Source organism: Paramisgurnus dabryanus, chromosome 15 (genome assembly GCF_030506205.2).
Source record: "Paramisgurnus dabryanus chromosome 15, PD_genome_1.1, whole genome shotgun sequence".
NCBI classification, from domain to species: Eukaryota; Metazoa; Chordata; class Actinopteri; order Cypriniformes; family Cobitidae; genus Paramisgurnus; species Paramisgurnus dabryanus.
Genome location: NC_133351.1, coordinates 27,636,448 through 27,653,806, shown reverse-complemented (window position 1 = coordinate 27,653,806; position 17,359 = coordinate 27,636,448). Strand labels below are relative to the sequence as shown.

Genomic DNA, 17,359 nt, shown 5'->3' with positions numbered 1-17,359 from the left:
TAAATTGCATATATTTTTAAACTGAACTAAGGTTTTACCGAATGCCAAATATTTTAATAATTAAATTAAAATTGCTTACATATAAGTTCTGCCGAGCCTTAAGGCTTTTCTTCACTAAATAACACTTAAACACACTTCCAGCTCCTTTGTCCTTTAGTTGAATAAAAATCAATCTCTTTGTCTCACATGGTTTTTAATTCAAATTACTCTAGGTTGTTTTTTTTTCATAATGCTTTAGTGTTTCATGGGTAGAGGATCATTAAAAGCCACATTGGGAATACAGCTGTCTCAACTCTTTCGAGGAACGGGGAATCCTCTCATTATGTCCTAATGAGATGAAAGTCTGAACAACTCTCATTCAATCATTCTGCAAGCTGTGTTTACTGAAGATAAGTCCATCCACAAGCAGTGGAACTTAAGGACAAACTGAACAAATGATAATGGACCAGCATTGCTGTGAGAGTCTTGTGCGCATTCAGATCTGATTAAAGCCACTGGTAGAGAAAAACACAAACCAGCTAGTTTGTTTTGATCGGACGCCACACAATTGTGTGTGTTCACAAAAGACTTGGAATGGGATAAAGGTCTGCTTGTAAAAAAAAATGTGTGTGTGTGTACTTGCAAGGCCTTGTGTAGCCTTTACTGTATGACGTTTTTTTTTTTTTTACGAGCTTGGAAGTGACCCAGCAAAAGCATTGATGATCACGTGATCACATCTTTAGGGTAAGGAAACAGATTTACAGGTCCTATTAAGTGGTATTGGAATGATGCTGCCCCCAGATTCATTTTGCAATGTTAAGACACAATGCTAAGCATCTCATATATATATGGGCCCAAATGCAGGGTTTGGTAAATCAAGTACGTGCATTTTACAGTAAACAAATTCCTATGGGTACAGAAGGACAGATGACTGAAACCACAAGACTAATGGTTAATCTTCTAACAAACTTCACAGCTCTGAAAAGCCTTCAGACCAAAAAGCATTCGATGTCATCTACTGTAAACACTCTTTACAATCTTTACAGGCACATCAAACCAGGTTGAGGCAGGGCAAACCTTGGAAATCCAGATAATTGGAGAGTTTAACAAGCTGATCCGATGCCCTGGTTGACTCCTAAACCTAAATTAGCCTAAAACCAGCAGGTAAAGGACACTTGGGGTAAGATGTGCCACAAAGCTCAAGGATAAGAGAGAAACTTCTCAGTTTACCAGCCATGTGATATCAACCGCAATGTGTCTACTGTACCTCTCAGTTCGCATCATTTACACACCGTTCCCTCTGGCCGCATGTGTGGCACATGTGAACATTTGCTTGTGGTTGAAACATTAGAGCGGGAGTCATTGATTCAGTGCAGAGCCATGGCTCAGCTCCATACACCCTATAAGGCGTAATTCAGCAGCAAACAATGAGCATGTCAGCATGAGGACAAACTGCATAAAGAACCTCTGTTTCAGAAGAAAATCAATAAGCAAAACTTGGAAAAGGAAAGAACACAAAAAGGAAACGGATTGAATGAAGGATCAAGACGAGAGGGTTGCAATATACACAGGAACGAAATAGATGATCAGCACTGAGGAATGAAAGGATTTCGGCAAAAACTGCAGCTCAATTCAAGTAAACTGTAAAACTGTGACCGTGTCCTTCTGTCTTTAACACATTAAGAAAGTATTTGTAAAAGATGAGCTCCATTACATGCTAACTGACGGTGATATATAGTTGATTCTCAAGAATTTTGCATTCAAAGCGCATCCCAAAACTTGAAATTGTGTAATTTTTTGCTCACACAAGGGTTTAAACCTGATTGTTGTTGTCTTTTTTTCTGTGAAGAACAAAATGCAAAACGTGCTTTTACTACAATTTGTTTATACATTCTCCAGAATTTTCGTGTTTCACAGAAGAATAAAAAGTATACACTGCAAAAAATTATTTCCAAGAAAAAAATCTTAGTATTTTTGTCTTGTTTTCAGTAAAAATATCAAAAAATTCTAAAATTAAGATGAGCAAAACGACCCAAGAAAATAAGTCTAGTTTTTGGACCAAAAATATCAAATTTAAGTGATTTTGTGCATAAAACAAGCAAAAAAACCTGCCAATTTGGTAAGCAAAAAAGATTTTTTTTGCTTTGCTACCCCATTGCCAGATTTTTTTGCTTGTTTTATGCACAAAATCACTTAAACTTTATTTTTGGTCTAAAAACTAGACTAGTCGTGTTGCTCATCAAGAAAAAGCATCTTAATTTAAGAATTTTTAGATATTTTTACTGAAAACCAGACAAAATTAATTTTTTTCTTGAAAATAATTTTTTTTTTTTGCAGTGTACAGATATAAAACAGATTTTCTTACGTAGTATTTTTTCAGTAAAAATATCTTTTTTTTAATCAAAATTTATTTTCTTAATGAGCAAAATGACTTAAGAAAATAAGTCTAGTTTTTAGACAAAAAATATACTATTTAAGTGAAATTGTGCTTAAAACAAGCAAAAATATCTGCCAATGGGGTGAGAAAATTTTTCTTGAATTAAGTGTAAGAATAAAGTAAACTTATTTTTAAGATTTTTTTTCACCCCATTGGTAGATATTTTTTCTTGTTTTGTATATATATATATATATATATATATATATATATATATATATATATACATATATATATATATATATATATATATATATATATATATATATATACATTTTTTTTTGGTCTAAAAATTATACTTATTTTCTTTGGTCGTTTTGCTCATCAAGAAAAAGAATCTTAATTTAAGAATTTTTAGATATTTTTACTGAAAACAAGACAAAAATAATAAGGATTTTTTTTCTTGAAAATCATTTTTTGAAGTGTACAGAACTAAAAGAGATTTTCTTACTTAGTATTTTTGTCTTGTTTTCAGTAAAAATCTCTTTTTTTAAATCAAGATGTATTTTCTTGATGAGCAAAATTACTTAAGAAAATAAGTCTAGTTTTTAGACAAAAAATATACTATTTAAGTGAAATTGTGCTTAAAACAAGCAAAAATATCTGCCAATGGGGTGAGAAAGTTTTTCTTGAATTAAGTGTTTAAGAATTTAAGAAGTAAACTTATTTCAAGATTTTTTTTCACCCCATTGGTAGATATTTTTGGTTGTTTTAAGCACAAATTCACTTAAATTGTATTTTTTTTGTCTAAAAATTATACTTATTTTCTTAGGTCCTTTTGCTCATCAAGAAAATGCTTCATAGTTTAAGAATTTTGTGATATTTGTACTAAAAATACTAAGTAAGAAAGCCATTTTTTTTTTGCAGTGAAGGGATAGTTTATAATTTTTTTTTAATTGTGTCATCATTTACTCACCATCATGTGAGTTTCTTTATTCTGTTGAACACAAAAAAAGAATATTTTGATAAATTATGGCACACAGTGCACAGTACCCATTGACTTCCATACCATTTGTTTTTTATACCATGAAAGTCAGTGCGTACCGTCAACTGTGTGGTCACCAAAATGTATCAAAATATCTTCTTATCTACAAACACCCTAAAAAATGGGTCAAAAAGGGACGAGCCCTTGCTGTGTTATTTTACCCATTGTTGGGTTAAATATAAACATTTTCACCTAGCTGCTGGACTCGTCCCTTTTTGACCCAACGAGGAGTTGAAAATAACAAATATTTATATAATTTTAGGTTTGAAACCACATGAGGGTGAGTAAACGATGACACAATTTTCATTTTTGGGTGAACTATCCCGTTAACACTGATTGATACTGTGAGACATCATCACGCATGATCCTAGATCATAATAATAGTTAATAGTGTTTTTCATATCACTTCTAACGAGCTGCTCCTATGAATTTTGCGTTGAGCTGCAGTTTCCATCAACAGCATGGAAGGCAAAAAAGAAGACATAAAAGAAGGCAAGTGCGAGGTGAAGGGCAGCCAGTGAGGTACTGTGCTAAAGACCGGACTCACCCCATCCCTACATAGGCCAGGGGGTTAATCAGCCCCCTAGCCTACAGCGCTGCCCCTGCACCGAAGGGCGAGAAGTTGAGGTGACCCCTCTGAAAGAGAGGAGAGAGAGACAGGGAGAGAGAAAGAGACATTTAAAACACATATACAACATTACATTAGGGGTGTCCTCGACTAAGGATTTACATATTCGAATCAGAATTTTCGAATCTTTCCATAGTCGACCGATAGTCGAATCATCTATGTTTGTGTGCATGGGTTGGGAGGGGGCCAGACCAGGTACAAATTGGTAACTTTTATTTTCTTTAACAAGCAGCACACATAAACAACTGTCTGCTAAAGTGACAAAAACTGTCTTTCAAGTAATAAACGAAGACAAAACTGACGATGCATTTATATATATATATATTTTAAGGTAAAATGTAAGGCAACATTTGTTTAATTATTCCTCATAACATTTTAAAGCCACGATCTACAGAACATCACACAAAAATACATTTTGATAACTAAACCTAAAAAAATAACAAAGGTGATCCTGCCTTGGAAACTCCAGCTACAATTAAGTGTTTTTATTTAATTTGGAGATAGCGCGTCAAAGCAGTCATGACCAAAAAAAAACGACAAATGAGAAATGACAAATAATTTGTGATTGTGACTGTAAATGATAAAAACTAATCTTTATATACAATTCATTAAACTTTAATTTATAACAAGAAAAACACTCAAATTAATGATTTTATAGACACTTCGCGTTATTATTTAGCACAGAAATACCTGCTTGCTTGCTTTGACTTTGATCATCTCTGTATTCACTTTAGATACAGAAAGACCGGATGATATTATTTATTTCAGGAATCTCTTTGCTATCATTTGAAAGTGAACACCGACTGACCATTATATTAAATCACAAGAAAGACATTCGTGTCAGGCAGAAATAGGTTCGGTGCAGATACTAGTTTCCGTTTCATCGCCGAAATTTAAAAAACCGGCTTACCTGTTTTGTAGTTTAACTTTAAGATAGACAATATAACCACTCTGTTTTAAATACATTTTAAAAACTTATACTCGTCGAAAAACATCAGTTTTTTAATGTTTAGTTTGATTAACTCCTAAATATGAGATGCAGAGCACCTAGCCCGTTCGGCTAAATTACATGCGCAAGCATGGCCAGCACGCAATAGCGCAACATCGATACAACGAAAAGCTATCCAAAATTTACATACTTAAATTAGATCAGAATTTACGTTTATAATAAATAAATTTTTTTTTATAAAATAAGGTCAGAAGTAACAAAGTGCAGAACAAATATGCAAAATGCCTCAAGTGCACGGAAACAAAACACAAGCCAAATAGTTAAATCAGATAACCCAAAGTGATTTATAAATAAAATAAAATATAGAAATTATTAAAAGAACGAAAGTCATAGTTTAATTTGCCAGCTTTGTCTTTTAAATGTAGAAACAAAGAGGCAATGGTTTATTAACATAGAAACCTCTTATGGACGTGAAGCCCGGTCACAGGGGTTGTTGGATTTATTAACGCATTTTAAAAATATTTATTGAAAGCTGCTACTTCACATATTATTTGCAGCATTATCATAATATGCAGTATATTAATATATGGGAGAAAGCTGTTATATGTGAAATCAGATAATGTGTGCACCCATATACGGCCAAAATTGAATGATCCTCATTTCATAATACATCTGCGACGATTCGACTATGAGATTGGTAGTCGAATTAGGCTTCTCCTATCGATGCATCGAATCTTCGACTATTCGGGGTCACCCCTACATTACATACATTGTTTTTACAACATGAATTGATGTGATAAGTGTGGGGATGTGTAGCCAAAGAAAATTTAATAAATTGTAAAATGGTAAGAATTTAGTCCTTGTTAGAAGATTAGAAGTCCTGATTTCGAAGGCATACTCAGGATTTATTACGGCAACAAAATGGCTAAACAGTTTAATTGTGTTTACTTTTTAGTATAGTAGCATTTATAAATACTACCAATTTATGAAAATATGGTCCCTAGATGTCACTGGGTCGGTACCCTTTTAAAAGATCCTAATGTTTACCATTTACGTACATATGTGTATACATTTGGTACAATGTGTACTAATATGAACTCTTTATGTGTACTTTTGCAGTCCATGTGCTTTCTTTCTTTACAACAAATGCCATTACGTTTGATATTTTGATATCGCATCCAATGACATTCATACATAGTACAATGTGTCTCAAGTGTCCAAATACTTCTTGGTGTCAGTGTATCACCACGTGTCAGTAACCATCTACAGGATCGTGTCCTGTCAGAAGAGATGGCCTCCTCTGTGACCTCTTCAATCTTATCGCACACAGACACGTGGGCAAGAACGCTCCATTACCAGACCGCCAGTGTGGGAACACTTCTGCTGTCGTTCCCTAAGCAATTTTCTCCACCTGCCGGATCGGAATGCCGATAAGACGGGAATGTGTCCGACACATTCTCGCTCTCAATCGCAATCTCCGGCGAAACCAAGCTGATCAATAATTAAACATCACGATCTTCCGCGTGTTATGGGACATTGTGATGCGGATCGATAAAGAGCGGATGGACCTTTACGAGAGGAGAACCGAGATGCACAGAGAGGAGACAGGGAAATATGAAGCAGATGGGCGCTAATACATGTTAAGGGGCATTAGATGGCTTCTTCCTGTTTCCGAATGCCATAAGGACATTAAGAGGTAGAGTGTCCGTCTGAGGATGACCCGTGGTGGGGTTACATCTGAGGGATGGGAGCACATCTTTAATGCCATCTGTTTCAAGTCAGGCCTTAGATAAAAGGATGGCTGTTACTGGATAAGATGAAACCTTGTTTCAGGGCTGGGTTGTGTTGTTTGATGCCACATTGATAAATATGTTAAGACTGTGATATACTCTGGTTAAGATCATGGGTACTAATCACATAATTAGTTGCCCTTCCAAAAAACATTTAATTATTTATTCATAATGACATAATATTTGTGTTGATTTTATATTACTGCTATGTCATTATTATATTATTATATAAAATTCATGTCATCCACACTTTTCTAAATGTGTGATGCTGTCTGCATCCAAAATCTCTCAAATGCCGCATTCGGAGGCATGAATGCATCAAGGCACGGCCAAATCCAATGTTTGGTTTCGTCTTGTCCTACAATTCTATGCATGGGTGTGCGCGAAGGATATCATTGGTCGAGCCTGGTCAAGTTTGAAAAAATAAAATGATGGCCTATAAAGCAGCTATAGTACAAATTTAGTGTATATAAGGTTATATTTTCACTTTTTACACCTTTTGATGGCATTTTAAAGGGAAATTAGTATTGTAGTATTTAAATATGAGATTAGTTATCACAGAGGCGCTCTCGGTTTATATTTCAAACAGAACTCTGCTTATGACTAGGGCTGGGCAAAAAAAGATTCGATTAATTTTTTTCCCCCGTGGTTGATTCAAAATCGATTTTCAAAGGCCACAAATCAATTTTTTTCCAATTTTATTTGATTTCACCCTTGTTTTTCCCTTGCGCAATGTTACCAAGGAGCGAGAGGCGAGCCTGTCATTCATTCATTCATTCAGTCTATGTTCTAATATACAATAATATAATATTCTATATAATCTATATTCATTGAGTTGAATCGAGAATCAAGTATCGAGTCGAGAATCTGAATCAAAAACCGGACCGAGAATAGAAATCAAATCGAAAGCTTGTGAATCGAAATCGAATCGATCCGATCCGATCTGGAACATCTGAATTGATACCCAGCCCTACTTTGTTTTGATTTAAGCCTTCATAACTAAAAACTAAAAACATGATAACAATAATAATTATCTCCAGTTTTTTCTCGAGAATCATCTCATTCTGGAACCAAACTCTTCATATGCTTTGAATGCCAGCGAGTGCACCATCAGCTTTCAGATAAAACATTCAGCTTTTGCCGTCACATTTTGGAGGAAAAATGTTCGGCATTTAAAACATAAAGCAACAACAGATCATCTACACCTATTTTTGTAATTGAGGTTCAGAATTAACATAACATTACTGTCATAGTCCATTAGTGTGGACACTAATATAGTTTATAGTTACTAGCTGGGTTTCCATCACACTCATTTTATGCGCATTTTGAAGTGTCACACAAGAAACGAGTAATAAAAACACCAAAAAAATAAAAACAAATCCTTAAGCCGATTTATAGTCGTGCGTAAGCTCTACGCCACAGCTACGCCGTAGGTTATCCGTAGCCTCTGCGTAGCTCTGCGTAGCCTGACGTGCACCTCGCAAATATTTTAACTCTTTCCCCGCCATTGACGAGATATCTCGTCAATTAAGAGAAAACGCTTCCCAGCCAATGACGAGATTTTCCGTCTTTCCGCAATACCGCTATTATCCACCCTTCCGCAACTTTTTAAAACCGGAAGTATTGCCCTATGGCAAGCTGCTGCATGTCCGTGTCTGTTTTAAAGATCGCTCTGAATCAGATCTCTATGAAAAGTCCGTCATAAAAATGGAATTATCTCTGCTTTTTGCTCAAAATGTGGTGTTTTTGCAAAAACCTACCCATATTCAAAAGCTGATTGCAAAAGAACCACTAAAGGTAGGATCAAACGGTTTTTTGTTTGAAAGCAGAGGGTCTGTTCTTTCATTTGGTATATTGTATGTTTATATATTTAAAGAAGAACATTTTCTGGAAGGCATTAAACTTTGGTGAAAATTATGAAAAACGCTGGCTGGCAACTTTTTTTTAAAACGCTGGCGGTGAAAGAGTTAACAGCGGATCAGTTCTACGTGGACCGAAAACGCTTTGATTGGTCCACCAGAACCCCTCCCGTCAGGCAAAAAAACTGCATCAAAGGTATTTCCGTTTGCGACGGTGAAAACAAAGATGAGCCAAGTTGAGGAGTGATTCAACTCAAACTGCAACAAAAGTCGCTGTTTATTTACTTCCATCATTGCTGGTCTTCTCAAATCATACACAACAAGTTGCCGTTTCTTCTTCGTTTGTTAACTTGTCAAGCTTCTTCTTCACTGACGATCGCGCTGCTACTGGGATTACACGCGTGGATACTGCCTACCAGTGGTCTGCGCGTGTTTGCACGTTGACGCGGACGACGACGCAAAAGTATAAATGAAAACCGATGCAGAACCTACGCCGTAGGACCTACGCACAACTAATCCACAAAAAAAATTTAAGCTCGCTTGAGGTGTTTTTTTGGATCTTGTGCAAAAAAAGTTAATGCGAATAATGGGGAATGGAAACCCACGTGACTGAAAGTTGAGTTGTATGACCTGACGTTGTCTTTCCATCTATAGGGTTTGACGTCACCGCAATGCTTTTGCTGCTAGCGCCTGCATCAAAAAATTCTGCATTTCTTTTTCTGTGCACAGCATTCAGTTTGGCAATTACAAGCTGCACTGCTAGTAAATGTAGAACTTGCCAAATCATAACTAAATGCAGTCCTGTCTCCATTTTCTAAGCGTCCCTTGTTTTATTTACTGTTGGCTACTAGGTTACCAATCCCATAGATATGTATATAAAGGCTAGATGGCTCAAGGCGGAGTCAGCTGTGTCGTCACTTGGCGGCCATCTTAGGTCAGTGCTGCCATAGTGCTGCTCCCTGCTGCTGTGGACGGAAGGTGAGTGACATACGCCAACTAAAATGCTCGTAACTTGCTGAATTCTTGACGGATTTACAAACGGTTTGGTTTTTTACAAACGTTATTAACGTGGCTATAATTATGGATGCTTTAACATGTTTCATGAATTTTTTTATTTATTTTTAGTATACGTATTCAGTGTCATAGGTACATCTTTGACGTTTATAACAAACCAATCCGTTTGAAAATCGGTAAAAAATTAAGCAAGTTATGGTCATTTAAAAGTACCTGCATCATTAAAACTCAATGCTACGAGTGAGCGTGCGCCCTGTTCTAAGATGGCCGCCAAAATGCGGACGTTCAACTCAATTGGCCATCAGCGCGGACGAGCCATCTAGCCTTTATATACATATCTATGACCAATCCCACATCATTCAACTTGATGGAAACGCACCTTATTCACATTTGTTTGTTTTCACGAATATTCAAAGTATTCGCATCACGTTTCGATGGAAACCCCACTATAGTTATAGTCACAGTGTGACCGTCTTTTTATATTGCTTTTTTGTTTATGTTATGAAACAATTTTTTTGGATGGGAAATATCAATGTGAGGATTCTTCAAAAACAGCGTCTAGTTGTCTAGAACACCATAAGGGTGCATTTTGGGGCAAACTGCTGCTGCTTTCCTTCAGGGTGCACTTTCTTTCAGGTTTAAGCATTGGTTTGTTTTTGTAACTTCAAATACTCAGCCCTCTGGTAACTTACACTGACATTTTAGATTGAGTGAGTGAGTATATACCCTTAAATTGATGTGTGGTTTAAAAGGTTAGTGTCCAGTTTCAGAGAGCACTTGCATGTAGCTCTATTTCCTCTGCAGGGGGCAATTCTGTACATGTGAATATTTCATTATCCATTTAAATAATTAAAGCTTTATTTACGTTGTAGAGGATGGGTCCATCTATACAACAACATGCTTATTGTGAAAGATATTGTGTGCTACCAATGAGCCCATCTCTATACTGCCTACTTTTTACTATTCTAAAAAATAGTACAATATACAGTAAACTAGTATTCCATGTCAAACCCAGTCTAAATCCTTTCTTCTTCCACATTTCAATGACCTTGACCCCCTATCATGTGACACATGCAGGAAACAGAGGATAGGATGGGATCCGGTAACAGAGAGATTGTGGCGTTCAATGCTACATGAGGTATGAGTGTCTCGGGTATCACTAGTGAAATGCAAAGTGCATGTCTGCTCTCCCCTCCGAAAAACCTCATGCATTTTGAGACTTCAATTTTACGTAGGCGACGGCTCACTGCACCCCTAAACCATTTGAGAAAATAACACCGCAGCTGTTTTAAATAAAGCGCTCTGACAGATTACATAAGGTGTGGGAATGAGTGCTCTGTGTGTTCATTAGGATAATGACCAGCTTCTTTCAATTCTCAGTTTGTGCCAGCACACGCTGGATCGCAAATGCAGAATACCCAGGCCATTATAGAGAAAATGGGACACATCTTGCTTCCATCCTTTAATAGGTAAACAATTTACAGCTCTCAGCGCTGGGTAATATGACAATGCATGAGTCAAAGCCAGAGAGGACCTGAGGAAATGTTCACCATTCGGACTGATGACAACGGCTTGTTTTGCATTTAATAACAAGTGGCCGATCCGAGTGCATGGATTTTACAGAGGAGAACCTCAGGGCCACGGTGTATACAAATTCATAAATCATTTTGGTACGTCACGTAATGTTGGGTCCACAAATTACGTATTGGGACTGACAGGTGCACTGTGGTGTGTATAAGACACCCATGCACGTACACCCTCTCTTGCACTTTCAATTATTATGAAAGCGCATTTCCATTATTGTAACTCACGTATGACTTGGTGAGCAAAGCGGTGGGATTATTCGGGCATGGAGCAATTATGAGGCCAGGGAAAAATGCAAGCTCTGTCCCAAATCCCGGAACTGAATTGGAACCTCACAGTTGATTGACATTTACGCATTTGGGAGACACTTTTACCCAAAATGACGATGTTTTTGTTCAGTAAACTGATATATGCATAGCAAAGAACTGAATCATACTCTCAAAACATTGCTGCAGTGCATTCTGGGATTGCCTTTCACAGGGATCCATGCATTTTTCTGGCCAAAATAAGATGTATGTTGGTTGGTAGTTGCTTTATAATGCTGTCTGGATAGGCAACTCACTAGGTTTTAAAACAGGTGCGTATATGTGAGGCGCGAGCCTCTGATGAAACCGTCTATAAGACACACAATCATAGTTAAAAGTATTGGATCTCACCACAAAGCACATAAGCTTATAAACTGAGCATTTGACTGCAATAAATCAAAGACTGCTCTCTTTGCTGTCAGCATGTGACATTGCCATATATCTGTCCCTAAATCCCATCAACCTAACAGATGGTGTCCGCTCCAGAAGCGGCTGTGCATACGCGTGCACGCGTATTGTCTTTTTCAATGTATAGCTACCATGCAAATCCTGAGCACTTCCAAAATCCTAATATGGTCTTCCTGCTGGTGACTGACAGTCAGGTACATTATATCCTACCCGTGCCATGCCATAAATGTCACGGTCATAGCTATCTATAAACTAGACGTATAGAAAGATTCAGCCTTGACTCAGCTTCAGAGCTTTTTATCTGGCAGCAGATGTGTTATTTACGGTCAGGGTCATATATTCTGCATTAAATACAAGAAAAGAGCATATGCATCCTTTCATTGAAAAAAAAAAGATTTGTGACGTACCATGCGTACATCTTTTTCTATACTAATTTGCATTTTGAACAAATCTTTGAATAGAGAGCAAAGAAAAACAGAATTGTGGATTATGAAGATCGTGAGTCATAAGGTATTTCATCATTTTGGTTCATATCCAAATTTCTGAATCATCATACAGGATCTTTCATACTCTAAACAATGCACATGTCTAAACAAGAACCGGTTGTTGATCTCCCGGCTCTACAAGCCGGAAAGAGATACAGATAATGTTCATGTTGCAGAAGCTCTCAGAGTACCCTCATTAAGTTTTTATGGCTCGTGAGGGTAACCCTGCTTTCAGGACACACTCTGAGATGTTGAGAAGTACAGAGTGGCGCACAGCGATCCCTTCGACCTCTTCCTGCGGAGGATCCACAGCTGAGGAGAGCCGGGCCAGAGCACCACAGCGCTCTCTAATGCACCCCCGAATACGATCTCTAGATAAGCCTCTGCTCATTTCATTTGGCAGAGTGCTGAGTCTGGAATGACACGAGACCCGCTCTCGCTTTCATTACCTATGATTACATCTGCCATTCGGGGTCATGCGAGAACTCCTCCCAATGGAAGAACGAATGACAGATGCCTCAAGAGAGCGTGTACATATATATGTGCGTGTGTTTTACAAGCTTTACCTGAGTGTGGTGACTATCCATGTGCCTGTGTAACACTGAGGTGCTGGATGCGTTCGACTTCGGATGCCCCTCGTCTTCCAACGTCCCTGTTTCAAGAAAAATTGAGAAGTATTAAAATAGATAAAATAAAACACAGTTTCTATTAAACCTTTGATTTATAGCTGATATCTTTGTGTGCTATTTAATACTTACTATTGTCAGTTTGATAACTTTTTTATACACAGTTAATTGCCTGTACCTGTCAAATTAACATCTACTCAGTGTCAAAAAAAATTTGTCAAAATATGGTCCTTAGCTGTCACTGGAGCAGTACACTTTTAAAAATGACTCCTAAGTGTACCTAAAGAGTGCAAATTAGTACCCCAAAGTTACATATTGATGCCAAATATATACATATCTGTGCCTAAATGGTACATATTAGGTCCTTTTAAAGGATACTGTGCCAGCGACAGCTTGGGCCATTTTTTGACTCTTTTTGTCTGATAGTGTGTGATATTATTACAAAGTTTCCATGTAATTTTTATTAACTTTTTTTTCTGTATCATTTGTCTTTTTGTCTTTGTGATCCAGTCTATAAAGCCGCTTTATAACAATACATATTGTGAAAAGCATCAAAGAAATCAAATCACAGTTTATCAAGTTTTGTCTTTCCTTATGTGTTCAGAAACCTTGAACCTTAAAGGATTAGTCCATTTTCTTAAAAACAATCCAGATAATTTAATCACCACCATGTAATCCAAAATTTTGATGTCTTTCTTTGTTCAGTCAAGCAGAAATTATGTTCTTTGAGGAAAACATTCCAGGATTTTTCTCATTTTAATGGACCCCAACACTTAAAAGTTTAATGCAGTTTAAAATTGCAGTTTCAAAGGACTCTAAACGATCCCAAATGAGGCATAAGGGTCTTATCTAGCAAAACGATTGTCATTTTTGGCAAGAAAAAGAAAAAATATGCACTTTTAAACCACAAGTTCTCATCTTCCTCCGCTCCTGTGACGTGCAATTGCGATCCCACATAATACCTCATCACGTCAAGAGGTCAAAGATGACGTATCGAAACTCCGCCCCAGTGTATACAAGTGTGGAAAAAGAGGACCGTTTCGACTTTGTTGTATGTCGAATGATACTAATTAATGTCTTTGTGTCAGTTTAATGTTTAAAATGGTTCGCAAATATGCGTTTCATATATGTAACACGTGACCTTTCTACGTCATTACGTAATTACGTGAGTTCATGCTGGCGCGTCACAGGACCGGAGGAAGACGAGAAGTGGTTTAAAAGTGTATTTTTTTTTCTAGCCAAAAATAGCAATCGTTTCACTAGATAAGACCCTTATGCCTCATTTGAGATCCTTTAGAGTCCTTTGAAACAGCAATTTTAAACTGCATTAAAACTGTTAAGTGTTGGGGTCCATTAAAGTCCATTAAAATGAGAAAAATCCTGGAATGTTTTCCTCAAAAAACATAATTTCTTCTCGACTGAACAAAGAAAGACATCAACAGTTTGGATGACATGGTGGTGAGTAAATTATCTGGATTTTTTTTAAGAAAATTGACTAATCCTTAACTTTCCTACACATCAAATGTCATTCTTTCATTGCTTAAATAGCTCTGATATTTTCTTTAGTAAATGCAAGTCTACATATAAAGTGTACACTGTTTGAACACCAAACTAGATGTCTAAAACTTCCACCCATCCTATGCTACTGTATAACGTCTTACACACAGATATTAATCTTACTGAGCAAGTAAAAGTGAATTTCAAGGATCAATGTTATGCAATGTATACACCAAAAGCAAAGCGAATATTTCATCTCGTTACTCAATCTAGATTACTCGCGGGATGACTTGCTTTTCGTGTCACTCGCCCAAATGAAGTCAATGCTTTCCTCCATTTTCTCTATAGGCTGACTGTAATAGGCCAAGGTTACACATTTGTTGGTGCCGTCTCTGGTAAACAAATCTTGGGGGAAGACTGGGCAAACTAATGACATGCGACTGACATTTGAATAACTGGGTGAATGTACATTAAGCCATGCAAAAGGCAATGTCTTAATCTAACATGGTAATTCACGAAAAAACAAAGAACGGCACACTATTATTTAAATAATAAATATTGAGAGCCATAGTAGCAGTGTGCCGTTCTTTGTTTTTTCGTGATTTAGTGTTTTTGTGAGCGAGCACCTGTCTCAAAATATTTTTGGATGTGCACACATTCTACTCCTTATTTTAATCTAACATGGTCTCATGAGTTTGGTGCAGTCTTAATATTTCTTAAAGGGGTTCATTCATACATGAAATTTTCTGTCATTCAAATCCATATGATTACTCATAATAATTTTATGATGCTTTGTGTTGTTTTTAAGACGTGAGCAGGGCACGGTAATTATAATTGTAGACTAGTAATGGATTAGTACTAGTGATGAAAAATCTAGGCTAGTAGCTAATACAAGTTTCTCGATAGAAGTCCTAACCTTGTGCCCCATTACCATTAGAAATTTGGTTGCCGTTCTCAACGGGAGCAGGGTTTGAAGAGTTGGGAGAGGTGTGGTTGTTGGCGTTTTTGTCCTGTAACTGTGACAATGGAGCGGTGGTGCCTTGATCCTCTCGACCTGGTAGGTTTATGTTGGAATTTGAGAGTCCTATGGCAGAAAAAAAAGAATACAACATTCAATAAATACATAAGTTAATTTCAAGGCAATCTATAATGCATGATACGCGGCAAAGCCCTGCAGGTTTCAATATGGAAGTGTCAACTTTGACCCGTGCGTTTCAGGTTTATGAAAAATAAGGGTGATGATGTGGCATGTGAGTTAACACCTGCCACCTTGAGTCACTAACATTACGTCCGGGGCCTCTGCAGCTGCCCTGGCCAGGCATTGTGGGAATGATGGGGTCTTGCGATGACGTTAACGGGAGAGAGAACGGAAGCACGAGGGGTTGTTTAAGCCTCACGGCATGCTGGTCTGCTTGGATCTGACCGCCACTGAGATGGATATAGCACAGGGGTCAGCTGTCCCTTTAAAACTCTATTACATCTATTTTTCCATTGGAGCATGATCTCACTCAGGTCATACGCATCTGACTTTACAACAGCCAGCAGCGTCTGGGGTTATCAGACATTTATTAAATGGATAGTTCACCCAAAAACAGAAAATTCTGTCATCATTTACTGTTACAAACCTGTATAAATGTATTTGTTCTGATGAACACGAAGGAACGTTCATGAGCCCCATTGACTTCCATATTATTATTTTTTTTCTACTATGAAAGTGAATAAAGCTCATGATGACCACAAAAACAATCACCCACAAAGCAGGGGCTGGAGGGCTACGGCGTTCAAAACAGTATACAAAATGTCAAAAAAATATATGTAAATCGAAGGTGCTCTTTGGGAAATAAGCTAAATTTCAAAAACAACAAAAGGAAACCAAGGCACTCTTCTAAATTATAAAACCGCTTTAATAAAGGTGCTAGTTCATAATAGAACTTAAAAATACCACCAACATGTTTCGGCCTACATCTAGGCCTTCATCAGGGCACTAAAGCTCATGATGAGTTTGTATACGAACATTTCTTAAAATATCTTCCTTCGTGTTCTTCAGAACAAAGAAATTTATACAGGTTTGTAACAACATGAGAGTGAGAAAATGATGATAGAATTTTCATTTTTGGGCGAACTATCACTATCACTAGGCACTACACTATGCATACATATGAGCAAAGCAGTTACACTTTATTACACTGTACATTGGGTCTTATGATGCTGTATATCTATATTGACATATAGTATAGGAAATACAGAGAAGTAAATGCATGTCTAGAAATATTAATATTAAATATTATTATTAAATTACATAAACAATCAATAATCAATTAGTAATAATACATTAAATATTTTTTATTACTTTAATAAATTATTATTATATTAATATTATTAAGTCATGCTAATATAAGGTCCAATGGCACCATCAGTCAAATTTAATTTTGAATAGTATAACATTTTTGGTGTACTTAATAGAGAAATAAAAAAACTGATGATTTGTGTTACCCATCTGATCGACTGTATGACACAGTTAAAAAAAATAATCAATTTTGTGTACTTTTGAATAGTGATCTAGCAATTGTGCAGAATCAAAAATGTTTCTCAATTTTACCACATTATGATTTCTTTATGTTTTAAAATCCAAGTACAGTTTATTAAAAAATGACCTCAGGACCAAGTTTCAAAATAACTGCACTGTTAAGTTGCTGTTAAGAGATCAAACATGCAAATGAAAATGACACCCGTTTGACAGACTGGCAGAGCACATGAATGCCACATTCTGCACTGTAGTAACCCCCCTTCATAATATGAATATGTTTAATCCAATG

The 17,359-nt window shown here is 36.7% G+C and overlaps 1 protein-coding gene across 3 annotated transcripts in view; it reads right to left on the bottom strand.

The window, feature by feature from the left end:
• Positions 1 to 17,359, bottom strand: part of myo16 (myosin XVI) — a 226,132-nt gene that overhangs the window by 17,708 nt on the left and 191,065 nt on the right. The window contains exons 33-35 of one of the 3 annotated variants that reach the window (XM_065292939.1): positions 15,460 to 15,627; positions 12,987 to 13,072; positions 3,946 to 4,034 (exon numbers count right to left, since the gene is read on the bottom strand). In XM_065292939.1, the coding sequence (XP_065149011.1) occupies positions 3,987 to 4,034; positions 12,987 to 13,072; positions 15,460 to 15,627 (302 nt within the window). In that variant the 3' untranslated portion in view covers positions 3,946 to 3,986. The remainder of the gene's footprint in view (positions 1 to 3,945; positions 4,035 to 12,986; positions 13,073 to 15,459; positions 15,628 to 17,359) is intronic. The other 2 variants (XM_065292940.1, XM_065292938.1) reach the window with 2 other exon arrangements.